The sequence below is a fragment of the Vicugna pacos genome, chromosome 20, assembly GCF_048564905.1.
Source record: "Vicugna pacos chromosome 20, VicPac4, whole genome shotgun sequence".
Classification (NCBI taxonomy): Eukaryota; Metazoa; Chordata; class Mammalia; order Artiodactyla; family Camelidae; genus Vicugna; species Vicugna pacos.
The window spans coordinates 17872583-17898654 of record NC_133006.1 but is presented as its reverse complement, the minus strand read 5'-3'; the positions used below and the strand labels follow the sequence as shown (position 1 = coordinate 17898654).

The 26072-nt window shown below is 55.8% G+C and overlaps 2 protein-coding genes across 2 annotated transcripts; both read right to left on the bottom strand.

Moving 5' to 3' along the window:
* Positions 1–1562: 1562 nt before the first annotated feature.
* On the bottom strand, positions 1563–15239 carry KCNK17 (potassium two pore domain channel subfamily K member 17). Its single transcript, XM_031688497.2, has 6 exons — positions 14967–15239; positions 11845–11959; positions 6814–6974; positions 6121–6295; positions 1990–2300; positions 1563–1758 (listed from the first exon to the last, which is right to left on the bottom strand). The coding sequence occupies exons 1-5, from the start codon at positions 15237–15239 to the stop codon at positions 1990–1992; spliced, it is 1035 nt and encodes a 344-aa protein (XP_031544357.1). The 3' UTR covers positions 1563–1758.
* A 1414-nt stretch (positions 15240–16653) lies between these two features.
* Positions 16654–23318, bottom strand: KCNK16 (potassium two pore domain channel subfamily K member 16). The gene is made up of 5 exons (XM_006202037.4): positions 23075–23318; positions 19768–19882; positions 18621–18787; positions 17627–17792; positions 16654–17317 (listed from the first exon to the last, which is right to left on the bottom strand). The coding sequence occupies exons 1-5, from the start codon at positions 23285–23287 to the stop codon at positions 17094–17096; spliced, it is 885 nt and encodes a 294-aa protein (XP_006202099.1). The 5' UTR covers positions 23288–23318; the 3' UTR covers positions 16654–17093.
* Positions 23319–26072: the final 2754 nt, after the last annotated feature.

Genomic DNA, 26072 nt, shown 5'->3' with positions numbered 1-26072 from the left:
TCTGAGGGGTCCCTTTCCCTCCTCCTCCAGGCCTCAGGGGCCAAGGTTGTGTGAGTGAATGAATGACTTGGTTCCATGCTCGCACACTGCGGACAGCTCTCTGGCCGCCCCTGTCATGGCATCGTCGCTCCACTTCCCCTCCCTGTTGTCTATGTGGGAAAGACCTCACTGCCTGTTCTGCTCTGTGATTTCTGTCCTGAGGTCTGCCTTTCTGTTTTCTTGCCTTCCCCAGACCCCGACCTCTCCAGGTGGCTCCCAGCTAGGCTCTTACAATTTCTCCCCTCACTCCACAACCCCTCATGTTCCTTCCCCAATACCCCTTCACACTTCTGGATTAGCACTTCAGAGTTCAGCGACTCTTCTCATTGGCTGTGGAGCAGACATCTGTAAGGAACCGGCCAATCAGAAGCCTTTTTCTGCCCTGCCCCCAGCACCACAGGTCGCAGGTTCCCTCTGGAGCAGGCATTCTGAGCGGGAACAGGGCTGTGCCCCAGTAAAGGGCTTGGTGGGAAGAGAGGGTCTCTGTCTAGAGAGGCCAGGCATGAGGAGAAAGGGGCTCAAGGCAAGACAGAGTTGGGACCACAGAAGCCACCCCAACACTCTGGCTTCTCCCCTTCTCCCAGTTTTAAATCGCTAGGTCCTCCTTCTGGAGTGTGCTAAGTATAGGGATGCCACGTCTAGACCTCCAGCATCTCTTCCTCCCCTTCTCTTTCCTCTGTCAGGGCTGTGGGCCTTAAGGAGTGAGCATGGCCCTGCTGTTTACTCACTGGTGTTTGCTCCTGGTCTGGCCTTGCTCCACTTAGGGCCAGGCCAGATGGCGCAAGCTGGATGGTGTAACCCTTCTTCCTTGGCCAAGAGGCTGACCCAGACCCAGTTCCAGGAGGGCCCTGAGGCTGAGGGACTTGTCCACAGAGAGGGCCGCATGGAGCCCCCTATGTCCCTGTGATGCTACCTGTAGGATGGTGAAGGGGAGTGGAGTTGCAGGTGCCCACTGAGGCCGAGAACCCCGCTGTCCCAGGTGACCTTCAGGTCCTGGCTGGGGAATCTGGGTGTGCTGGGGACCACACGGCTATGCACTGCCTTAGTAACAACCCTGAGTAAGAGACAGAAATGCTCAGAGTAAGATGCTCCGCAAATAGAAGTGACCTTTGCAAACCCTACCTGGCTTTGCAAACTGTTCGGAGCCTTCAAATGCAGTGGGGCAGGCTGAGGCAGGAGGAGCCCGCTGGCCTGGTCTGGGCTTCTCTGCGGTGTGAGTGAGTGCTGGAGCTAGGATTCAGCAGCCAAACTGGGACCAGCTGCCTTCTGGCTGTATCAGCCCTGAGAGTTCTCAGCCAATCTTTAGTGAGTCTACCTGGAAGGTCTCTGGAGGGGCAGGGGGCCCGAAATTCAACCCTCCGTCCATTCTCTGCTGGTCCTGGGCAAACTCACTTGGGGAGGGAGTGGTTTCTCTTTACGAATGCTCCAGTCTCAGATGCTGCCGTTGTCTCTGGGTGTGTGTGCCACCCAGAATTCGAATTAGATTTGGTTATGAGTGACAGAAAAATGAATACTTTGAAAAATAAGATTGACATTTATTTCTCACTTACATAAATGAAGTCTGGTGGTATTCAGTCCAGGTTTGTTATGGTGGCTCTGCAAACGTCAGGAATCCAGGCTCCTTCTGTCTTATCATGTCACCAGTCTCAAACATGGCCTCTGCTTCATGGTGCAACATGGATGCCAGAGCTCCAGCCACCATATCAGTATTGCAGCCAGCTAGAAGAAGGAAGTGGTAAAGAGGAACCCCCACCACTGAAAGTCACATCGGTAAATCACACAGAATACTTCTCTGTGTATCTTGCTGTGCAAAATTTAATCATATTGCTACACCTAGCTTTAAGGGAAGACAAAAAAAAATGTAGACTTTAGTCTGAGTGGTCATATGCCAAGCATAAAATCAGGGATCTTGCTGCTGAGGAATAAGGTGGGGCAAATACTGGAGTATACCTAGCTGTCCTTTCCACAGCATGAGACTGGAGTAGAGGGTTCTGGGTGCTGCACAATTCCCATAGGCCCCTCTGGATAGCAGTCTGGCTGTGAGGAGTGGGGATCTGCCTCTCCATCTGGGTCCTGCCTCCCGCTTCGCTGCTTGAAGTTTCCCTTGGAGCTGTGGCTGTAGCAGGAATAGGAGTCCTGTGGGGCCTCCAGCAGGGAGAGGATCAGTTTGATGATCAAGGCCAGCCATGCCATCCCAAAGAGGATCCACAGGGACACTGTGTTCTTGTACCACAGCGGGTATTTCCGGGAGGGGTCCATCCCTGGGGGAGAAGCAAGGTCAGAGGATGGAGGCCTGGGCAAGTCAGAGGCACATTTCCAAAACAGAAACAGACAGACATGGCTTGATGTGTGCAAGCAGAATGCGGGAAGTCCAAACCGCTTTGAGATTGCTGGTCTTGTGGTCACCTCCCTGGGATTCTAGGAAGCCTCCCTAGATTGACTCCTAGGGTTCAGAAGCTTCTGTCTTAGATCTCCATACCACACGCCCCTCTGTCCACCCCTCATCCTGTCCTGCTGACTCCAAAACAACCTTTCTTCCCTCGGCCCCAGCTCGGGGATGAGCCCACAGCCCTGGACCCAACATCACTGCCTGGCAGGAGTCGGGATTGGATTAGGCTGATTGGATCATGGGGCCACGATTCCGCTGGCGGTCCCAAATGAGATCAGCTGTGAGCCAGCTCTCGGCCCTGGCCACCCCCTCAGCTCTGCTTGCTCCTGGCCACGGAGAGGAGGAGGCATTCTTCTTCCCTCTTATTTCATTTTTTAAGCAAAATCATAAGTGGCAGGACACCTGGCAGCTGGCAAGGCGCTCAACTGAGTTGCAAATGCAATTGAGGAATGTGGGGGCTGGGAGGCCAGGGAGGAGCAGGCGGCTGGGAACTGGGGGCTGCTCTGGCCACAGCCTTTGTGCCAATAGGAGCAGCTGTGACGACAACACCCTTTGTGACTGCTGATGCAAGACAGTGGATGCTCAGAGTCCAGGTGGTGGACCTCAGCATTCCCATCCAAGAAAGGGGTCAAGCCCCTGGAGGACAAGGAAGGCTGAGAGACATGTGGAAGAGGTGAGGGGGGGTTGTTCCCTCTTCGCATGGAAGATTCTAAAACATATGTATATGAGGATCCCTGGCATGGAAGTCTATCCTAGATCTGTCCTTGGCTTGCCTGCTCTGTGACCTTAATCAGCTTCCTTCCCCTCCCTGGGTCTGTAGATGAGGCAGTCAAAGCTTGGTTGTTCAGGCTGGGTACTGCACAACCCTAAGGGGTTGCCATTCACCCAGAGCACAGTGAGGATGGCTCCCATGGATCAGTGCAGCTTCTGTCCTTGTCCTTCCTTGGTTTTTATCACCTTCAGAAATTACAACTATCTTGTCACCTGTCCAGCTCCTCTGAAAACCTTCAGTGTTTCCCTTTAGTCTTAGGACAGAATCGTGTCTTGGCCTATGAGGGCCCTTGCCATGTGAGCGGGCCCTGCCTCTCTCTTCACTCTGGGCTCTCCCGCTTCCACGCTGTACTCGGGCAGGTGAAATGCTCTTCTGACCAGCCCAGCCGGAGCAGCCCCAACCCAGTGCTGTGTGATCCGGCACAGAGGGCAAGTGAGGGCACTGAGATGGCTGCTCCATGGAGAAGGAGAAGTGGGGGAGCAAATCTCTGCTGATATGAAGGGGACAGCGCCGCCAGCCACCACCCAGCCGGAGTGGCCTGCCCCGGAGCCCCTCTGGACTTCAAGGGCCCTTGTGGGTTTGGCCCAGGTCTCAGTCAGTGTGGAATGGAAGCGGACTCTGGGAGGGCTGGGCCCCATATGCCAGCTCCCTCGCCCTGCGGCTCCCACAGCGTGGCTCACAGGGTAACTGGGACCCTGAGCAGTCTCCTCACTCCTGCAGAGATGATTCTGTGGACGTCGCTGCCCCTCCCTCAAGGGTGGAGGAGGCCTTGCCTCCTATTTCCAGGGTGCCCGTGTCTAGAAAGGGGCTGCCCCCTCCTCCCCGCCATGCCTGCCTCAGGGGACTGTGGGGCCTCAGGACACCCTCACAGATCATCCTTATTAGCCCCATAGCAGTTTCTCCAGGCAAGCAGAGGGAGCCTGCTGTCAGCTATTCCCACGCAGCATCAAACTGGGAACCCTGGTGATCAGTGGACACTAAGATACTGTGGCTGGGGGTCCTGTTCCCACTCCTCCTCCCCTCTCCTCTCACTGGGTGCTCTCAGAGAACCAGGCTTTGTGAGTTTAGGATGATCACTGGGGGTAATTCCTGAGTTTCATCCTTTGAGCCCTAGTTGCGGGGAGGTTTGGTTGGGGGGACAGGGAATGTTGCCGGACCTGACAGATCATAGCACTGGGTTGAGGCTGTTCCGGCTGGACTGGTCAGAAGAGTATTTCACCTGCCTGAGTACAGCGTGGAAGAAGGAGGGAGGCAGGGCCTGGTCATATGGAGAGGGCCCTCGTAGGGTGAGTCATGAACTTAGACTCTGTCCTAAAACTAAAGGAAAACATTGAAGGTTTTCAGAGGAGCTGGGCGGGTGACATGATAGCAGTTGTCATTTCTAAAGGTGATAAAAGCCAAGGGGGAACAAGGACAGAGGCTGCTCCAATCCATGGGGACCATCCTCACTGTGCTCTGGGTGAATGGCAACCCCTTAGTGTTGTACAGTGCCCAACCTGTACAACCAGCCATATGCAACAGCCCTGCCTGTACCAGGGAAATGGCAGTGGGAACAGAAAGGAGAGGATAGACCCAAAAATCATTCTCTGAGCTGTGAGGGGGCAAATGTGGCCCTTGGGGACTCTGGGCTCAGCTTGCCTCAGACACATTCTCCTCTCTGAAGGTAGGAGTGAAGCATAACCCACTTGGGGGAAACCATCCCAAAGATTTCCTTTCAGAGCAACAACCTCCCTTCCAGGATGGAGGGTATCAGGAAGCGGCAGCACAAGGCCCCTGACATGGTACCTTTCTTCCTGGGGAAGGAGAGGCTCAGGGAAGGGGACTTTGCACACAGGCCAGAGGCACTGGGGGTCTTGGTTATCATCTAGCCTGGGCCCCTCATTTTATAGACAGGAACACAGAGGCCCAGAGGGGATATGTGAGGTCGTCTGAAGACTAAGAGTTTTGGAGTCAAACAGATCAGACTTCACATCTCACTACCTGTGCAATCTCAGGCATATGGCTTGGCCTCTCTGAGCTTCAGCTTCCTCCTCAGTAAAATGTGACAATCATCACTCTTGGTTGCTTGATGTGCTAGCTGTTCCTTACTTTGGTTGGACCTCATTTCAATATTCCAAGCTGGGTTCTGTCTCTGAAGGAGAGAAGGGCAGGGCCTCCTCCCCAGTTTAAGGGCAGGGATTGGAGGGAGAGCCCCTTGAGGCCAGCATGGTGGTGGTGCCAGTGACCATGGCTCATCTGGTGGCGCTTCAGCGGTGGGGAGCAGAGGGGGATGAGGCTGAGGGGCCCAGCCACCCCTGCACCCCACAGAATGTCCCTCTGCTGCCACCTGCTGGGCATGTGCCTCAGCTTTATTATGCAAGGACAGTTGCTTCTGGGGCCCTTGACCACATTGGGTGGTGACCACTGATTTAACCCCTCTTTGGACCCTCCGGACCATGCAGCCCTTTCTCACTGACACTCAGAGTCTGGTGGCCATTTATTTTCCAATGAGGACTGGGGAAGGCTGGAGATTCCCTAGTCTCCCTGACTCTCTGGCTCAACCCCCGGGGGCTGTAACGTGGGTCACTTGGCCCTCAGCCCAGGGACAGTAAAAAGCTGGTTTTTCATGGGGCAGGAGAGAGCCTGGGACAAAGATGGACGGGGAGGAGACTTAGGGGCCCCCCTGTGTCTGGTGAGCTCTAAGGATAGCAGTGAGCCTGTGGAATTCTCTGTGCTTGTCAGGGTGTCAGAAGTATGGCTTACGGCGCAAAGTGGTGGGTTCAAATGCCAGTTGTCACTTTTTAGCTGGGTGACCTTGGCCCCATTACACCATAAAGGCAGGTTGAACCTGCCAATACATGTGTCCTCTGGACTTTGGGTCCCTAACCCTAGGGCCTGGCATGCAGCAGGTGCCCAGGGGACATGGGCAGGGGACTCTCACCAATCACATAGTCGCCGAAGCCCACGGTGCTGAGGGTGATGAAGGCGAAGTAGATGCCCTCCACGTAGCTCCAGCCCTCCATGTGGCAGAAGAGCAGCGGGGGCAGCAGCAGGAAAAGCAGGAGGCCGGTCAGGAGGGCGCTGGAGCCTGCCAGCCACCGGGCCTTGGCCGGGTCCTGTGGGTGCACATGACGCCCGGCCCCCATGTGGCCTCTGCCCAGCGCATGGGGTCCTGGGGCCGGGGAGCAGACAGCCTAGGGGTTCTGAGTTGGAGGCAGGGCAAGTGCTCCCCCCAGTGAGAAGGAGGCTATCCTCATGGTCTTTCCATCTGGTGTATGTTCTCCAGGCTCCAGGCCAAGGGCTTAGCTGCCTTGTGCCCTTGTGGTCCATCAGGTTCCACCATGTCTCTCCGGCTGATGCCCTGGTGTTACTGAAGACCCCCGTTCTGGGCAGAGATCCCCAATCCCACCACATTCTACCAGTAACCCCGATTCCCAGAAGGGTTACTCCCCCAGTAACCCTGCTCCCATCAGCGACCCACCCCGTCAGACCCCCTTAACCCGTCACAGCCATTCTTTTCTACCAGAGACTCTCCCCCGGGTCAGTGACTCATGGCCCTGATTCCCACCTCACCCACTCATTCTAGAAATGACCTGTCCCTCCCCTGACTCTCCAACTCCCGCAACCCCCTCACCTTCCAGGTGCCCCCCAGCTTGTGGGCGCAGCGGTGCACCCCCTGCTGCATGAGATGCCCCAGTCGGTTCAGCACCACGAGGTTGAGCGGGATCCCCACGAGAGCAAAGAAGATGCAGAAGAGGCGGGCGGCCATTGTGCTGGGGCTCAGGTTGCCGTAGCCTGAAGCGAGAGGGGGACACCTCAGGAGGCCTTTCCACCCCCAGGAACCCTCTTCCTAACCGGCTACAGACCTGGCAGGGGGTGTGTATCCCAGCCTTCCTTTCCCGTGAGGGTGCTGTGCAGGGGCCCTGTGCCTTCACTCCCGCAGTCCAGCCCCACAGCCACCCTCCCAGATGGAGATTGTGCCCCATATTACAGACTGGAGAACGAAGCTCTAGGAGGGGCAGCGGGTGTGAGCTCATGTCCACGAAGTGTGAGAATCCTGCTGTTCTCTCCTCATTCCCTCCCTCCCTGGGTGGGCAGAGGGGTATGGGAGAGGCCACAGGAGGTACAGAGCCTCCAGCCACTGCACCTCCAGGATCTGCTGCACCATTTAAGCCAAGGCTCTGCCGTCTCCAGACATGTCTCTCTGCTAGTGGTGGGGCCACCAAGGCTGGGCCATCCATGCCAGACGCATGACAACTCCTCTAACAGGCGGTCCTGCTCAGGGGCTCCCAGCACCTGGCCCAGCCTGTCTCAGAGCTGCACTGCAGCCTGAGGTTCTCCCCTCTCAAGGCCCTTTCCTCTCTTCTCTCCTTTCACAGGTAACAGACCTGTCTTGCCATCTGAGGCTCTTAACCATCTCTCCTGCTCCTTCTTTATCAAAGGCTTCCCCTACTCCTCCCCAATAAATCTTGTGCACGTCTGATTCCATCTTGAAATCCAATTCCCAGAGGGCCCTAACACACACACACCTAGGCTTCCTCCAAAACCCCTCGGGAGAGAGGGGCAGACCATGATGGACCATCAGGTGACCCCGGGGAGGTGGAAGTTGGGGCCTTTGTCATGAAGGAAATGAAAGAGGGAAGCTAGGGGAGGATGAGGTGTTCTTGGAAGGATTCTATTAGCCTGGACATTCTTTCCTCCTTCATCTCCTCCACCTTTCTCATCCTTGGTCGCCATCACTGTCTGGTCTTTCTAGGATGCAAACCTGATTATATCATCACCCAGGTCATCACCCTTCATTATTCCTCAAGTCTGCTGGGGAAAGTCCAAACTCTGACCCAGCCCACCTCCGAGCTTGTCTGGTCTCCTGCATTCCCAGTTCTGGCCACGCTCCTGCCCCTCTGAACCCTCGGTGCCTTTGAACATGTGTTTCCCATCCTGGAGCTCCTGGAAATGGCCCTCAAGTCCTGACTCTCCTGTGGGGCGGGTCCTCCAGCGCTCTGCCAGTCTTGGAGGGTAACCCGCTGTATAAGAATAATTTGTTTCCATGTTTGTCTCCCCCAGGGGTCATGAATCCCTCAAGAGCAGGGGCTGGGTCTTAATTATCTTTGCAGTTGCAGCAATGGGCACAGGACCTGACCCTTAATAGGTGCTCACTACTTGCCATATGTGTGTTGAATGAATGAAGGGAACTACAGGAGTGAACAGGCATGGATGAATGGACACTCTGCTCCCGCCCCGTATCGCTGCCTGACGTCCCCGCCCTGGAGACCGGGAGCACATGCCCACTCACTTGTACTCTATTGAAATGAGTGTTTTACACTCACCCCGCCTTACTGAGGGGACTCAGAGAGCACAGACCCAGGAGAGGCCAAAGCCCATATTAGTCTAGAACAAAGGCTTTGGAGTCAGAGGCACTGCCTGGATTTGAATCCCAGATCAGCCCCTTGCAGGCTGTGCAACCTTGTGCAAATGGCTTGATCTTTCTGAGCCTGTTTCCTTGTCTGTAAAATGGGGCTGTTGACACCCACCTGCCAGTGTAGTGTGGCGATGAAAGGAGGCAATGGAGGTGTGCTGTAGATGGGAATGTGAACCCATAAGCAGCTGGTATACAGAAGGTACTAAATAAATGTTTGTTGAATGAATGATCAAACTCTACTGAATCAGCTCCTGGTGTGAGGACATCAGAGGCCTCCTCTGGAGCCATCCTCTCCCTTCTGTTGGCATCCAGGAAGGGGTAACTCCCTTGGTAAACCTCCTCACTGACCCTTCCTTCTCCAGCTGTGGGATCCCCTAACATGTCATCCTTTGTCCCAGGGGGTCTTTTTAACCAGTTCTAGCCCATGGGGTGGAGGTACTCACAGTCCATATCTGAGAGGACCCTCAAGGAGGTCTCTGCCTTTCTAAGGCTGACAATAAAGGGTTTTCTCCTCAGCCAGACCTCAGCAGAATCGGGAGATTCAATGAACCCTTACCTGCCCCTTGAATGCTCGAGGCCTCAGCTCCATCTAGGCTACCTCTCACTTCAGTGTGTCCCTTTCCCACCACCCCCTCACCCACATCACCTCTTTCACTTTGCTAGTCCAGCCCTAGGACACACCCCGAGGGCCTACAAGGTCCTCTGTGGCTGGGCTCCCCTGCATCTTCTCCCTCAGACCTCATTTGCAACCTTCTCCAGCGACCCTGTCCTCTTTATTGTTCCTTAGACGCACCAGCCACACCCCTACCTAGGGCCTTTGCACTTGCTGGTAGATGGTTCTTTCCTCAGATATCAGCATGTCTCACTTCCTTATTTTGTCCATGTCTCTGCTTCAGTGTTACAGCTTCAGTGAGGCCTTTGATGGCCACCCCATCTACAATAGTGCCCATCCATCTACAACAGTACCCATCCATCTACAATAGAACCCCTCTGTCACTATCAGACTCCTTACTTGTCTTTACTTTGCTCTAAGCATCACCCACAACCTGGATATTGTCTATGGCTCTGTTAATTTATTGCATGTTTCCTCCCAGTAGGGTGTCAGCCCCCTATGGGCAGGGACTTGCCAGGTTTGCTCACCAGTGTATCTCCAGCACCTAGAACTATTGGGCCCACACTAAGTACCCAGTCTTTTTGTTGAATGGATGAATGGGTAGATGAGAGAATAAATGAGTGATTCAGGGGTGGATTTTATAGATAACGAATGATTTGGGGGCTCAGGCCCATCCTGCTGGCCCAGAAGCATCCGTGTGCCTGTCACACGCTGTTTCATTCTAGGGCGTGGAAAGTATAGCCCTTCCAGGGTGCTGGTCCCAGGGTAACAGGGGTGTCAAGGAGGCAGCCCTTTGCTGTGCCTCTTAGAACCCCCTTCCTTCCCTCATGGACTGTCCCACATGTACCCCATCTCCCATCTCCCCCCAACTCTCTGCACATCCTCTGTGTGTGTGTGTGTGTTTGGTCAGAATCACAGTCACGAGCTTCCCTATTGTTTACCCCAGAATGGCTAGCTCTTTCTTCCACTTGTTTGGAATTCCCACCTTATCTTGTAAACCTCTAAGGGCAGACACTGTTGGAAAGGGCAATGCAGGCCCCCAGCTGGGTTTCAAATTCCAACTCTGTTGCTTACAAGCTATGTAACTTCTCTGGGCCTCACTCTCCTCATCTGTGACATGAAACCAAGAGGTCTTATCCTTGGAAGTTGGACCATCTGGACAGAATGAGATCTCAAATGTAAAAATGCTCCTTACAGCACCTGGGGCAGCAGACCGGGCGTAGGGGGTGGGGCGGGGTCCCCGCTCCTCGGCCCTCCTCCTCCTCCCCAGAGTGTGCCCAGACAGCTTCAGGGCAGAACCCAGTGGAGAGAAGGGACAAGGACTAGCCCATGTTAGAAATAGCAGCGCTGAGAAAAGACAGGCTGCAAAACTCTGGATTTGAAGGGCTGAAGTCACAGGCCTGGGTCAGGGGTGGAGGAAGTGTGGGGTTCAGAGGCTAAAGATCCCCCCACATCTGGGAGGCCTGGCCCACAGTGACTGCACATCAGCATCCTCTCCTGCCCTGAAACTCAATACATGCTGGTGGAATGGGTATTTTAGGAATTCATTAATGCATCAGTGGTGTTGAGCACTGACTGTATACCGTGCCTTGTACTAGAATCCTGGGGTGTAAAGATGAGTAAACACCATCCTGTCCTGGCCTTCTGGGGTGCACGGTCCATGGAGTCAAGGGATCTCCCAAACAAGCTTGCCTCAAGGTGGAGGCCTGCCAAAGCTTCCAGGTAGTTTGAGACCTGCTTCCAAGAATTATTGGCTGATTTAAAGCCAGGTGGAGAATCCTCCGGCTGCATCTGCTTGGCTCCACTCCGGGGAGGACAGCAGCTGGGGTACTGGTTTCCTGGGGAGAGGATCCTGTCTGGAGGAGGTAGTGGTAGCCACCAGTGGTGTCAGCCTGCCACCTGGTGGTGAGCCCTATGTCATGCAGGCGCTGGGGCCGGGTGTCTGGCCGCAGCTGGGGGCAGCCCCACTTTCTGGGTTTCAGAGCTAAGGGGTCTAGGCCACTCTTCTTCCCCTCACAACAGCCCCCAGGCACCCTCCCAGGACAAATCCCACCTCCCCTCCTGAGGATAGGGCTAGAGAAATCTGGCCTAGGGTTCCCTGTGTGTGAAGGAGGAAGGAGGATTTGAGAGGATGGTGCTGGGGGGTGAGGGGGGCCTTAGTGAGCGGAAGAGAGGCCTCTGGGAATGACCACTTCTACCCGAAGCTGAGGCCAGGGGGGTCAAGGCTCCTTTTAGATTTCTGTACCTCCTTCCTTCTCAACTTTCCCTTACCTCCCTCCCACCTCCCAGGCTCAGTGTTGGATGGGCTTGGCTGAGGAGACTGCACACTTGTAGTGCCCAGAAGCATCTTTACTGCTACATGGGAGACCCTCTGCTTCCTGAAAGGCTGTGTGAGGTGGAGGTCTCCAGAGCAGCACTTCTTAAACCTCCTGGGGACCTGGGGGAATGCAGAAGCTGATTTGGCACATCGTTGGTGAGCCCCGGATTCTGCTCCCAGGGGTGCCCATGCTGCTGGGCCTCCCTACACTAGAGTCATGAGGCCCTAGTAACCCCTCCAAAAGGCAACTGGTCCCCTGTCCCTCAGGGGAGGCCACATTGCCCAGCCCACCCTCCCTGGCCCCATCTGCTCTTACCAATGGTGGTGATGGTGGACACAGAGAAGAAGAAGGAACCCACGAACTCCCAGCGCCCCATGCTGGTGGTGTTGCCGAGGACGACGTCCCCATTTTGGTAGGCTTGGATGATGCCCTGGGGGAGAGGTAGTGGTGACCATCAGGATCTGTGGGGCGGTTGGGTCCCTGCACTCAGACACATACACATGGGCACTTGAGTGCACACACGCACACATACACTCAGACAGTCCTCATAACCACTGATCACAGCCTGTCCGGAGCAAGGAGGTCCTTCCCCTCCAACCAGGGGCTCCCCAGGGGTAGGGACCATGGGGACAGCTCCTTCCCCTCTCTTTGCCCTGGAGCCCAGGTCAGCGCAGGAGATCTCACTGGCTGGAAGAACCCCATTTATTCTCTCTCCTGCTCACTCCCATTCTTACAACAAGCACTGGGCAAGCCCGGCATGGGATGTATTAGGGGACCTGAAGATGAAAGAGACATGATCTCAGTTCTCAGTGGGACAGACAAACATAACTAACTGTGATACGGTGCTGTCCATGCAGCCTGGCATGAAGGCCATGCAGCTGTACGATCCTGGGCAAGAAACTGGACTTCTCTCTCAGTCTTCTTCTCTGTAAAATGGGCATACTAAAAGCACCCACTTCAAAGAGTTGTGAGGGTTAAATGAGGCATTAGGTGTAAAGGCTTAGAACAGTACCTGGAACATGGTAAATGTCAGCAGCTGCTATCACCAGGATTATTACGAATATAATGCTGTAGGAATACAGAGAGGCATGGTGTTCATCTGATGGGGGTAGGGGCAGATGGCTACACGGAGGGAGTGATTTTCAGTTGGGCCTCCCTTGAGGGTCAGATAGGAGTGTTCCATTTAGGTAAGTGGGACTGCAGGAGCGGAGGCTGGGAGGGAGGACTGTGCCTGGGATATAGAACAGGGAGACTGAAAGGTATCTGACAGCTAAGCCATGCTTGGGTCTGCCATTCCAGGGATGGAGTGGCAGGCCTCTCCTAAGGTCACTGAGAAAAGGGGAGGCAGGCTCAGGTTTGCGTGCCCTGTGACAGCTGGCAGTTGCCAGAAAGGGAGAGTCCTGCAGGGGTGAGTGATGGAGAGGGCCTGGCTTGCATCCTGGCACAGAGTGGTCCAGGAGGCACAGAGAGGAGATATTCAGAAGCCCTGGCCTCTGGCCCTACTTGGTGTGGGTAGTGAGGGAAGCACCTAGGACCACTGTGAAGAGGTGTGGGTGTGAGGCCAATGACAGAGATTTAGAACATGTGGAGGAGCAGGGCTGGGAGGAGGAGGGCTGCTAGTTCCTGACCCTGGGGGGATTTGAGGACCCCTGGGAATTTGCATGTACATGTCTGCACCCAGTGGGAAGATCTGGGTTGGAGACCCCATATCCTCATTCCTGGAGATGTTTGAAGCCTCAGGGATGTTGAGGAAGGGGGTTAAGTGGAGATGTAGCAGGAGGGGGTGGAGGGGAAGTGTACAGAGATGAGAGCTCAGATGGGAATCTTGGGAATCACCCACATACACAGATCTACACAGAGGCAGTACTCATGGCAGTTGACAGCCCCAGTGCCCTGGCTATGCCATGGTATGTTTGTATTTAACTTCCCTGAGTCTTAGTTTCTCCATCTCTAAAATAGGGATAATAATGGTACTGCTTCTGAGGTAGGTGAGGATGAAACAAAAAATACACCAGGAATGCTGTGCAGAAGCTTTTCCTATTATTCTCATTGTCATCATTGTCACCTTCCCTGGGCCTAGGCTGCTGATAATTGAAGTTCACCACATTGTCAAGAGGCGTGTCACACAGCCTCCAGGACTAGGCAGTCAGGCTGTATTTGTAGAAGTTTAGCAGGTGGTGGGTGGTTAAGGCATCACATTAGGTTTTTAGAGATAGACCTTCTTCTGCTCAGCTCCAGGTCAGGCCACATCAGCCCAGTCCCAGAGCTCAGGACTCCACTTCCTCTCCAGTGACCTGTTCCTTCCCACCCGACACAATTCCCTGCTACCTTCTGGGGACTAGCTTTGGATTGGCGACCCTGGGACACTGGCCCCCCGCTGCCTCCCCCCAGAAGAGAGACTGGGAATGCAGGGTGGTGATTTCAGGCTAGGAGCGCAGCTGTCTGGGCCCGCGGACCAAGCCAGGGCCCGGGAGGTTGATGCACCCGCCAAATCTGAGGGGCTCCCAGTAGAGCATCTCCTGTCCAGAAGCACATCCTCCTTGTATCTGCAAGGCCCCACCCAGAAGAACCCTCCCCTGCCTGTCCTCCTCCCCACTCCCCGCTAGGTCTCCCCGCACCCTCCTCAGCAGCCTCTGTCCTCCATGATGTCTGTATCCTCCCACCCACCGCTCCCTTCAGCCTTTCTGGGCCTCTGCGGTCAGGGCGGCGCATCCAGTCCCTCTGCTCTAAGACTTGGAGTAAACCGGGTTCAGCCATGGAGCGCCCCTGTGTCTGTGGCCCTTCTCTCGGACCCGGGTTTGCGCCCTTCGAGCCCCCCGGACCCATTCCACTCGGCCAGCGGGGACAGGCTCGCCCCGCACCTCCTTTCCCCCCAGACTCCAACGGACGTGCTGTAGGTCTTGCTCATCCTTAGACACCGCCCAGCGCCCTCTGCCGTCCTCACCTCCACTCCGCAAATTTGCACCGGGAGTGCCCTTTCGCCCTTCGCCTGTGGTCCGACCCGGATACAGCGCCTCGTTGTCCCAGGTCGATCCTTTCCCGCCACCTCCCAAGCCGGCCAGCGCGCGCTGTCCCTACGCTGCCCGACCCGGTCGGCCCTGCCAGCTCTGGACGCGGTTAGCGCTCCCCCTGTCGTCCGCATCCCCAAATTCGGATGCGTGCGCCACGCAACTCTCTGGACAGGGCGGGTCATGCCCTCTCGCCCCCAACCCCGGGACCCACGGCGCCGAGCTGCACATTCCTCTCGCTGGAGCTCTTTCTTTCGCGGTCCAGTCCAAGCCCCTGGTCCCCAAACGGCAACGCGCGCTCCCTGCGTCTAACTCCACCACTTTCTTTTGGAGACGTGCTCCCGGCTTTGCCCTGACCCGGAGCCAGGGCGTGCCCTCACTCCCTTACGCCAGCACCCCCGCGCCCAGGCCGCCCCGTTCGCCCCTGACCCGGATCAGCGAGTCCAGCGCCGGGCCATCCAGGCACGTGAAGTTCCGCAGCAGTGCCCACTTGTCGCGCTGGAATCTCTCGCTGGAATCGTGAGCCGCTGGGCTCTCCAGCATCCAGAACACGCCCGTGCCCAGTATCAGGTAAGCCAGGTACGCGAGCAGCAGGAGCAATGTGCTCGGCGCCGCGCGGCCCGAAACCCTGCCCTCGGGCGCGTCTTGGGCTCTCTGTCTGTACCTAGAAGGGGAAGCAGGGGGGCTGGACCCAGGAGCCATGGGCCTGGACTGAGGCGGAAAGGAAGGGCTAGGAAAGAGCCCAGCTGGTCCCTTCTCTAGCCAACGCCTGCTTGTGTCCAGTTTTCTCAGCGGAGGAGGCGTGCTGGGGAATGGAACAGCCCTGCCCCACCCTGCACTGGGATCCAATTCCAGGGACAAAAAGAGGCCGGAGCTATGAGCATCTGGCGCCGCCTCGAATGTGTGTGGAGTGCCCACCCCTAGGCCTAACTCAGGGAGAAGGGGAGGGCTGCTGGGTTACCGCAGGTTCAGAAGGAAGGGGCCGAGGTTCCCAGCCTGTCCCGTAGCAAACAGTGGGAGAGACTCTTGGAGACCGCACTCAGGGGGAAGAGAAAGTGGCAGCCAATTTTATTGCCTAAGTCTTTGGACCCTGGGACTGTCGCCAAGGACCTGCTGCCTGTTGAGTCCTCTCTGGATCTCTCTCACCACCATCCTTTCCTTTGTGTATCCCAAGATGAGGGACCCCACCTGATCACCACTGTTCCATGAACTTCGGAAGCAAGAGGAGGCTTGACCAGTGGGCTTGTCCATTTCCTGCTTCTGAAGATGCCCCTTTATTCCCATCCGGAATGGAGGAAGGGTCCAGGGTATGTAAAGAGCCCCTGGAGGTCCTCAGGTTCTCAGGCCTCTCCTCCATTATTGGAAAGCTGGGTGGAACCTGGGTCTCTTGCTCCTGTAGATCCTTCCCTGGGTGTCCCACCTGGCACCTCGTCTGCTTCACAGCCTTGCCTCAGTCCTGTTCGGAGGTCCCCGGCCACTTATGGGCCTGCCTTGCTGGGAGAGGTAGGGGTCGAGGCTTACAGTCCTTGGTGAGGTTGGGCCTGGGGATGGACTGGTGTAACTCTCTCCTCAACTTCTGGTCAGAGATGCCACAATCTGGCAGGACAGAGGCCAGGCTGCAGAGGGCATTCCCAGGGGAGTCCAGGCCTCCACAAAGTTCATTTCCTAGAAGTCTCCTGGGTGTCCATTTTCCCAGGGAGGATTTGAAAAGGCTCTTAAGAGCCCAGAAAGGATGATGAGGTCATGGGGTGCCCTTAGGCGGTCAAGGGAGGCCATGCTCAGGAACATGGGTGGGACACCCACGAGTGCCTAAGCCTTGTTCACAGACAGCTCTCGACATCTAGGCCAGGGGAACTGGCAGGCTTAGAGGCAGCTTGCCTACCCCTCTGGCTGGGAGCTTCCTGAAGACAGATGTTCTATCTGAATGGCTCCAAAGTCCCTGCTCAGCCCTCTCCTTGACTCTCCCTGCCAGCCAGTCACATGGGCACTCGTCAAACCATGGTCTGTCGCTGTCATTCCATTTTGGGCATTGGGTGGGGGCTGCCTCTGCCTGTCTATTCCTTGCAGTCGACTAGATGCTCTTGGAGGGCAGGAATCGTCACTGTTCTTTCCCCAGAGCCCTGCACAGTGCTGGACACACAGCAGGGGCCTGACAACACAATGTGCGCGTATCAAATGAGGCAAGAAAAAAGCCGCCCTTTGTTTGCCATCCTCTATAAGGTCTCCTGGGGCGGGGGGTGCAGGGAGGGCAATGGAGATTTGGCCACAGTGATCCACGTCTAGATTCAACTTTTCAGCATCACTTTTGAGGTAGGGGCTCTGGAATAACAGCACACATCTTGCTCCATCCTCACCTGTCTCCCATCCTGTGTCTCTATCTCCTTTCCGTTACTTTCTTGGACACCCCTGTCTCCTTTCTCTGGAGAACCCTTCTGAGACCAGGTCTGGCTGGGAGGTGAGTGGGTTGGCAGAGGAGGAGGGGAGGCAGTAAATCCAGAGGGCATATGGGGGGGGGTTGGGGAAGCTGGGAGGGGCTCCTGCAGCCACTGGAGGGCCTCATGCAGAGATGGGGATCTTCTGGAGTCTGGGGAGTCCGTCTGTCTCGGGGGCTCCCCCATCCTTGAGGATGAGGCCTCTGCTGAGCAGCCAGAGGTGGGAGCACCTGTGCAGAAGCAGGGGGCCCAGTGGAAGAATCAGCGCCAGCCACGCCAGGCCCAGGAGGATCCAGATGGCCGCCAGGCTCCGGTACACTGAGATGTAATGCTTGCTGGGGTCCGTGCCTGGCAGGGAAGGGGGATGTGATAAATGCCAGAGGTCTGAGGGCACAGCCACCCTCCAGGTTCCATAGGGGACCCCATCAGCCTCCCCATAACAAGCATCAGCAATGGAGGTCCCTGGGGGAAAGGGGATGGATCCTAGACCAGTGATTTCTGAGGATGTGAGAATTCATGGCAGCCTCATGAAGTACTTGTCTCTCCCTCGAATAACCAGGGGCTCTCTGGTCCTCAGTAATTACCCCTGCTGACATCTCTCCATCCCCTGAATCCTGGTGGCCCCCACCCCAGGATCCATGACTGCCTTGTTCTCACCGACGACATAGTCCCCGAAGCCGATGGTGCTGAGGGTGATGAAGGCAAAGTAGAAGCCCTCGCTGAAGCTCCAGCCCTCCACGTGGGAGAAGACCATGGGCGGGAAGATGAGAACAACCACTGTCCCCAGGCTCAGGAACAGAGCCAGGCCCAGGGTCCGCAGCAGCTGGAAGGGGAGGAGGCTGTCTCTGAGTCCACTTGAAGGCCCCCCCAGGGTGGGAGGGGGCCTGGGGCAAATTAGGAAGTGGGGCCGGGCCGTAGCCAGGTCCCTGCCCTGCCCTGCCGACCTTTGGGGTGGGGGTTGGATCTGTGTTTGTGTGATCTTGCCCAGGCCAGAGAAAGGTTTGGTCAAAGGGATTGTGTTAGTGGATCAGGCTAGAATTTGGAGACTCTTTCCAGCTTGGGGTCTGTATGTACAGCCTCTCTCTCCCACTTAGGGACTCTGATATGGGATGGAGGACAGTCATTGAACTGTCCCAGATTCCTCTGTACCCCTGCCCTCCTAGCATGTCTGGCTTTGCAAGGGGCCAGACGACAGGGTGGGCACTGGGGGGGTTCAAGGTGGTGGGGAGTTTGTTTTTGACCACAGGGAAGGATGCTGGAGTTCTGTAATGACCAGGGAGATGTGCCACCCAGATCCCCCTTCAGAGAAGATCTTGACAAGCCATTGGCAGGCAGCAGCCTCCAGCTCTCAGCTCCCTCAGAATGTATGGCAGTTAGAGAACAGCCTGGCCCAAGGGCACACCTTCCCTGTACCTGATTGAGGCAGGGGCAGAGTCCTGGCCACGTCAGCCCACTGAGGGACAAGGGGCGGGCCAAGTCCTTGTCCAGACTGCACCACAATTCAGCTCCTCCCTCTGCCTAGTCCTCTTCTTCCACAGGGGTCTACCCCTAATACCCTGCTTGCCAAACTCCAGCTCAGTGTCAGCTTCTGGAGGACCCTACCTGCCACAGACTCTGTCCCAGCGGGGCTGCAGGGAGGAAGGGGCCCTACCTGGGAGCGCCTGGGCTGGTCCTCCCACCTCTCCAGCGTGGTCAGGTGGGCGCGCAGCCCTGTGCCCAGGTGGTTGAGGAAGACTACATTGAGTGGGATGCCCACCAGGGCGTAGAAGACACAGAAGACCTGTCCTGCCTCCGTGCTGGGCGCCAAGTTCCCATATCCTGCAGGGGGAGGAGGGGTGTGCAAAAAAGGGGAAGGGACTCTAGCAGAGGTTGGTTTTCTACCGCCTCTGGGGAGAGGAAGGGGAAGCTCCCCTTTTCCCATGAACACTCTTCTCAACCTCTTCTAGAATGATCTCTATTTGTAAGAATCCTGCTTGTCTTTAAAGGCCTATCTCCAACACTGCCTCCAGGAAGCCCTCCTGACTGCTACCCTCTTCCTCCGTACTAGGTGTGATTTCCCATAGCGCTTTGTGTTATTCCTATCTAATTATTTACTTTGCCTTGTATTCTTGCTGTTGGTATGCTCTATCTGATCCCTCTTCATTGGATTAGAAGCTCCTCGAGGGCCAAGCCCAGGGCTGATCCAAGTTCATACTCCCTTACCCCACCCCACCTGCTCTGAATGTCACTTGAGCTCAAGGAAAGTGTATGGAATTGGACTGAACTAAATGGGTGGGGAGACCAGGGTTAGCAGGGGTCTGGGGGTTTCCCATGGGAGGTGGGTGGGCTCTCTGGCTGAGGGGGCATAGCAGGTGCTGTTGTGCCCTGTCCCCTCAGAACACCTGGGACAGCACCTGCAGCTTGGCACACACAGATGACTTCCTTCCCCAAGTCCCTGCATCTCTCTCCACCTGAGAGATTCTTCTGTCTGTAGGAGTGTGCTTGGCCTGTGTGCAGGTCCAGATCAGTTCTCAGCCAGCAGGGGCAGGAGTTAGCAGACAAATACTCCTACTCTCTCACCCCAGCTTTTCAGAGGGTCCCCAGCACGGGTGAGCCCAGTTGCCCTAACCAGTCCCCTGCTCATCTTTGCAAACTTCGTTGCCTTTTCTCCTTTCCCTGTCTCACTTTCCCACTTCTCTACTCACGCTTCCTGGGGTCATGTCCTAGACAAACCACATCCTTGTTTTAGCATCTGCTTTTGGGAAACCCAAACTTCAGCATGGGCTTTAGGGAAGCCCTTCTCCACCCTGACCCTTTACCTATGGTGGTGACGACTGTGCCTGCAAAGAAGAAACTGCTGCCAAAGTCCCAGTTGCTCGGGTTGGTGGAGTTGCCTTTGGGGTTCACGCCCTTCACCCAGGCTTCCATGATGACCTGTGGGGGTGGCAGAGGGTGGGAGGGAGAGGGAGCTGACGGCACTGGCTGGTGGCCAAGCTCTCTGCAGGGTGCTTTCATGTCGTCTCACCTAATGATGTTCTTAGATAGTCCCATTCCCATTTTATGGAAAAGGAAACTAAGGCTCAGAGTGGCTGGCTTGCTCAAGGTCACTGGATTCCAAACCCACTTCCAGTTCCACTGGCCAGAGTTGACTGAGGTATTTGCTGGAAGTGTGGCTGGTAGAGGGAAAATGGGCCTAAGGAGACAGAGGGTGCTTACAGACTGGTCCAGGTGAGAGATGCTGCCTATGGCCAAGCGGGTGAGACCCCGTGGGTTGTCAGGACAATGGGAAGATTTCAGGTTGGATGTTCCCAGAAGGGTTTACTTGGGAACATGAGGTTTGGGGACCACAGGAAGGCCCTGGGGCTGCCCTCCCATGGGGCTGATGGTGGGGGACAGAGAACCCTGTGTTCTCTGAGCTTCCAGGTAAGCTGGCAGCCTTGCTCTTTGCTGCCCCCTAGTGAGTCCCAGCCCCGGCCTACAGGTGAATTCCATCAGAGGCCAGGGCAAAGGTCGTGTGTGTGTGTGTATAGTGGGGGTGATATATATGTGTGGTGTGATGTGTTGTGTACATGTGACGTGTGCATGGGTGCTGTATGTTGCATGTCTGTTCATGCTGCAGAATGTGTGTTTACAAAGCCTGAGCCCTCAGGCTCAAGCCTAAATGCCTCCGTCCCTGGGCCCAGCCCTCTTGGAGGTGGGCAGGGCTCCCTCCCCACCCTCTCCCCCTCCCCCTTCCCTGTAGCGTGAATTATCCTGGGGCAGCAGTGCTGACTTGCCACCGGGTAGAGGTCCAAAGGCAGAAGCGGGGCAGTCGGGGAAGGGAACGCTCTGGGCCTCCAGTTCCTGTGGGAATCTTTTCCCCACTGGCTGGGGGAGCGAGCTGGGCGGGGGTAGGGGTGGGGGTGGCCCCTGAGGACCAGGCCGGTCTGGGCCTCCGGACACAGGCTGTCTGCTTTTCTTCACTTTGGCAGAACTGGCCTCTTCGCATATGAACTCTGGCCTCCCTCTCTTTCCCACACACCCAGAGAGGCCAGGACCGCACATTCCGGAACACACTTGCTCCCCGGAGACCCTCACTCCGTGGGAGCAGCATTTGCCCTAGACTCAGCTGTCCCCCACACCAGCCTGAGGGTCTGCATCCCGCCGAGGAGCGGCGGTGATGTCCGCAAAGGCACAGGGCGTAGATGCCCAGTGCAGACCTCCCATTCTCCTCTTGGAATCCGCGCATGGTGAGACAGTTGGACGCGAGTCCTGGGACCCTGGGCAAGGCCCTGTTTCCTGATGGGGTCAGTCTTCAGTGCTGCTTTTAGAATTGTTCATAGCCCCTTGTAGCCCGTGTGTTTTGAATGTACAGTAGACCCTGCACAACACCCGCGGATTACACATCCGCGGATGCAAAGGGCTTCTGTAAGGAACTTGAGCATCCGGGGATTTTGGTATCTGCACGGGGTGGGGGTGGGGCCTCCTGGAACCAATTCCGCGCGGACACCGAGGGACGCCTGTAATCTGTGTTCTTCGGGAGTCATACCAGCATTATTCTGCCTCTCAGCCAGATGTCCCCTGGCAAGTGAGGGTCTCTCCCAAAGAGACTGAGGACCCCTGGGGGGTGTTACTCAGTGGTATCTCCCTCGGGGCTGCAGTAGAGCCTGTTGCCCCCGCCCCCAGCTACCAACTAGATCCCAACTACGAATCCTTCCCTCACCCTCTGGTTCCTCGATTTCCTCTCTAAACCGAGGCTGAGAGAGGAGCCAGTTCCAGGACCCCCAGGGCTGCTGTCCCCTCTGCCCCACCCTTTTTTTTGGGAGGCTCCTGAACCCTTCTCAGCCCTAAGGCCAGAAGCCTCATTTCCTGGGAGACGGGGCCTGGATAGGCCTCTTACAGCGCTGGAAAGTTCTCTGACCAGCCAGCACACTTGTCATCTTCTAGACCAGCTGTTCTCCGTCAGCCTCATCTGGAGGCCTGTTAACACGCAGCCCGCGGCCCCACCCCCGGAGTTTCTGATTCGGTGGGTCTGGGGTGGGGCATGATCGTTGGCTTTTCTAACCAGCTTCCAGGTGGTGCTGATGCTGCTGGTCCAGGGGCCACACTTGGAGAACTGCTCTCTCTGCCGTATCCTGCCCCGAGCACTTATGCTAACTTGTGTGGGAAGAGCAGCTGGCCTGGGTGCGAGTTCTGCCTCTACCACTGACTGCGCAGCTTTGGCCAACATACTCCACCTCTCCGAACCCCAGTTCCCACCTCCAAACTGGATACAGTGATAGCCATGGGTAGTGATGAGGAAATACATGTAAAACACTGGGCCCCAGGCGATGGATCAGGACTGGTCTGACCCCATCGTAATGACCCTGCTCACTACGGTTTTGGGCACATTATAAATACCAGTTATCATTGTGACGATTCTGCACTTGGCTTGTTCCTTTATGGTGGGTGTTGCTGCTCAACTTGACTCCCTAGTCTTGAATGCACTCACCTTCGCCCAGAACACCTGGGTTTTGCCTGATTTCTGAGCAAGAGGGTGCTGGGCCCCAGAGTTTGTTCAGGGAAGCAGAAAGGGCCCAAGCAGGGGTGACCTGCTCTGCCAGCAGGGAGAGCTCCCCATGGGCACAGGAGCAGCGGAGTTCAGTCTCCTTGGCCACTGCTCCCCAAGCCGAGCTCCACTACCAGCATGGTGGCTGCTCCTGACCTCTATCTGTGTCTCCCACCTGGAGCCCTCGAATGTGGTCAGCTGGGAAGAGGGCAGGAGCAGCAGCAGCCCTGGAGTTGGGGTAGGCGGAGTGCAGAAGTGTGAGGGAGGAAATGTGCACAGCGTTAATAACACTGACACACACTTCACGTTTATGTAGCAAGTGGCAGCTTATGAAGGGCTTTTAATCAGCCGTCAAATGCCTGCAGCTCATAGGTTATTCTCCTCATCTAGAAGACCAGAGAGGTTAAGTGACTTGCCCAATGTTGCACAGCCATCCAGTTGTAGACCTGGGGCCAGAATCCAGCACTAGGTCACACCTGGCTCTCTGTTGCCACCACATTCTGCTTCCAAATAGGGCCTTGGCCCCAGGGTGCTGGACCTGGACTTGCTATGAGACCCTCTATTCTGCCCACCATTCCACACCAACATCCCCCCTTCACCTGCAAAAACTGCTCCAGGGCTTGCTGGTCCAAGCAGGTGTAGTTCTCCAGGAAGCGCAGCTTCTCAAACTGAAACTGGTCCCTAGACTGAGCCTCCGCTTGCTTTTCCAGCAGCTGGAAGATGGTGGCGCCGAGCAGCAGGTAGCAGACATAGACCAGCAGCAGGGGCAGCACCCAGCCGCCCCAGCAGCTGCAGAGCCCAGTGCGGGGCATAGCGTGCCCAGGACTCTTCCAGGGCCGTGGGGCTGGCTGTGCGAAGAGAGGTGGGAAGCACCCAGGGAGCTGCGCCCAGCCCCCTGCCTGTCTCGCCCTCTTCGGCACAGGTGTGTAGAGGTTGGGGAGTCTGTTTGAACAGCGCAGCTCAGCCTGGCTGCACTAAGTGCTGGGAGAGCAAACAGGCCTGCCACCCGCCGCCTGGCCTTTTTTTTTCCACGGAGAGCAGCAAGTAAGGGGCAGGGACCCCTCAGAGGGACCTACCAGGTCATCCTGAGGCCACGTGTCTCACCTTCTGCCTCTGAGTCGGGTGGGCATCACTAGGCCAAACTGGATGTGCCCCTTCATTCTGTCCAGGTCCAAATGGGCCCCGTTAGCAGCCCCCAGATTCTCACCCATGATGGCTTTAAGCCCCCAAGCTTAGGGGCTGGGAAGAAATCAGAATGGCTGTGAATAAACCTTGTACTCAGTTGCCTTGACTACAGAATGGGGCTGAAAGGATTGGCCCGCCTACTGAGGGAACCCGAGGATGAGGGAACTGAGTGACAAATCAGGGCAAAGCAAACAGACAAATGAGTCTCAATCGGGAATGGTATCAGGGTTGATGCTCCTAATAAATTGGATGCATTTGCTTCGGAGCTTTTGCTAATTTTCCTTTCTGAAATCCTTTAGCAGGTCCCTTTGGGAAGCTATGTTGGTGAGACATATATGCAAATAAAAAAAGGCCAAAAGTACTTTGTGGCTCTGGGTGGGTGGAATCGAGGGTAGTCTCCTCTCTCTTCTCTGCTTGTGTGTGTGTGTGTGTGTGTGTGTGTGTTTGCAACAGCTTTATTGAGATGTAATTCCCATACTACCATTCACACATTTAAAGCATACAAATGAATGGTTTTTGTTTCAAGTATATTCAGAGTCCTGCAACCATCCCCACAATCGATTTAAGAACATTGTCATCACCTCAGAGAGAAGCCTGTACTCTTTAGCTAACACCCTCTGCCACCCAGCCTGCTCCCTCAGCCTCTGGCAACCTTTAACTTGCTGTCTCTGGATTTCCCTATTCTGGAAATTTCATATAAATGTAATCATACAATACATGGCCTTTTGTGCTTGGCTTCTTTAATCAGTATAATGTTTTTAAGGTTCGTCCATAATGTGGCATATATCAGTACTTCATTCTTTATGGCTGAATAACTTTTCATGGCATGGATATACCAACATTTCATTTCTCCATTTATCAGTTGAAAGATATTTGGGTTGCTTCCACTTTGGCTACTAAATGAATAATGCTGCTATGAATATTCATGTGCAAGTTTTTTGTACATCTGTATATTTTCATTCCTCTCATGTACCTCTCATCTGCTTAGGGGTAGAACTGCTGGGTCACACGGTCACTCTATGTTTAACTTTTTGAGGAACTGCCAGACTTTTCCGAAGTGGCTGCACATTTTACATCCCTACCAGCAGTGTGTGAGCGTTGCAAGTTCTTTGCTTGTGTTTTCTGACGTTTCCTGTCATGAGCTGCACAACAGATAGGAGCTGCTGGCTCGATATCCTTTCCCTCCTTCCGGCTAACAGAAGCCCACATTTATACATGTCAGCAGGCAGGAGCACGACTGGTCTCACCCATCATGATGATGTGTCTGAGAAAAAGCCCCGAGAGGGGGGGTTTGTGTCTGAGCAGTGGAAGAAGTGAAGACCGATAGGGGTATGAGATAAAGACTATGGGACACTGTAGTCTTGGTCTCCTCCTGGTTCCTGGGGAGCCCTGGTGGGTGAAGCACACCCAGTTGGTCCCCTGTCTGGGGGTGGCAGCCACCTTCTCTGTAGTCCTGCTGGTTCTGGGTCCCTGAGGCCACCTGGGGGTCTAAAGCCATCTTCTATAAGGCCCTCCTCACCCCCAGAGCTTTGTCAGACCCCACAGTGCTGGGAGGCCGGCTTGTCTTGGGGCAGAAGCAGCGTCTGGAGTCACAAGTCTTGCCCTTGACTGTTTTCTCCTGGTGTGTTGCAGAGATTGGGCAAGAGTGCTGGCAGTCCTCTTGTCACTGCTGACTCGCCCATTCTTGGCCCTAAGCTGGGGCTGCACTTACACCTGACAGGCCGTGCGATAATTGAATCCTATTTTATTGCCCTGGAGGAGCTCAATATGTGAAGAGTTCTCTCTTTACCGTTTAGGAAGCCCATCCACCGCTGTCCGGGGATCTCAGGCAGGTCTTGCAACCTCTTTAGCCTGAGTATCTTCGGTGGGTCTGGACACCGTCCGCAGGTAGTTGTGCTTGACCTCAGGTGGAAGGGAAGGAAGGCAGAGGAGGGCCGATCTGTGCAGGAGAGAGGAGTGAACTCAGTGGGCAGAGGCAAGGCTGCAATCTGTTGGGGGGGTGGGTCGAGCAGCCATCCTTGGAGCCCTCGCTCCCTGGGGTCCTGGGCAGGAAGGGTGTCAGGCTCACAGAGGGCCAAGTACCCTACTCCTTCTCAGACATCTCCTGAGCACCGGCTATGTGCTGGCTTCCCCTCCTCTCCCTGCCACCTCCCCAGTAGCCGGTACTCCCTGCTTGCCTCCGGTGCCAGCTCTCCTCTCCTCCTCTCACACCCACACCCGTCTCACAGATGGGCCAGGCATCACCTGACTGGAGTTGAAGACAATCTTTCCCAGGAGCTCTTCCAGTTTAATGGGGGACTACTGACACCCCCAAAGGCACAGAGCCAAAGAATGGTAATGCAATGGTAGACTTGGTGGGAGGTCAGCTTGAGGTCCTCAAAGCACTCTGCACCACAGAGGAAGCTCCCTTCC

Coding starts and splice junctions, on each gene's coding strand:
- KCNK17 (XM_031688497.2), bottom strand. CDS start 15,239: ATGGCTCCTGGGTCCAGCCCCCCTGCTTCCCCTTCTAGGTACAGACAG. Junction 6,975..11,844: donor GTCCACCATCACCACCATTG/GTAAGAGCAGAT, acceptor CTCTCGCTTCAG/GCTACGGCAACCTGAGCCCC. Junction 6,296..6,813: donor AGCTGGGGGGCACCTGGAAG/GTGAGGGGGTTG, acceptor GTGCACCCACAG/GACCCGGCCAAGGCCCGGTG.
- KCNK16 (XM_006202037.4), bottom strand. CDS start 23,287: ATGCCCCGCACTGGGCTCTGCAGCTGCTGGGGCGGCTGGGTGCTGCCC. Junction 19,883..23,074: donor CCCTGGAGCAGTTTTTGCAG/GTGAAGGGGGGA, acceptor CCACCCCCACAG/GTCATCATGGAAGCCTGGGT. Junction 18,788..19,767: donor CACAGTCGTCACCACCATAG/GTAAAGGGTCAG, acceptor CTCCCCCTGCAG/GATATGGGAACTTGGCGCCC.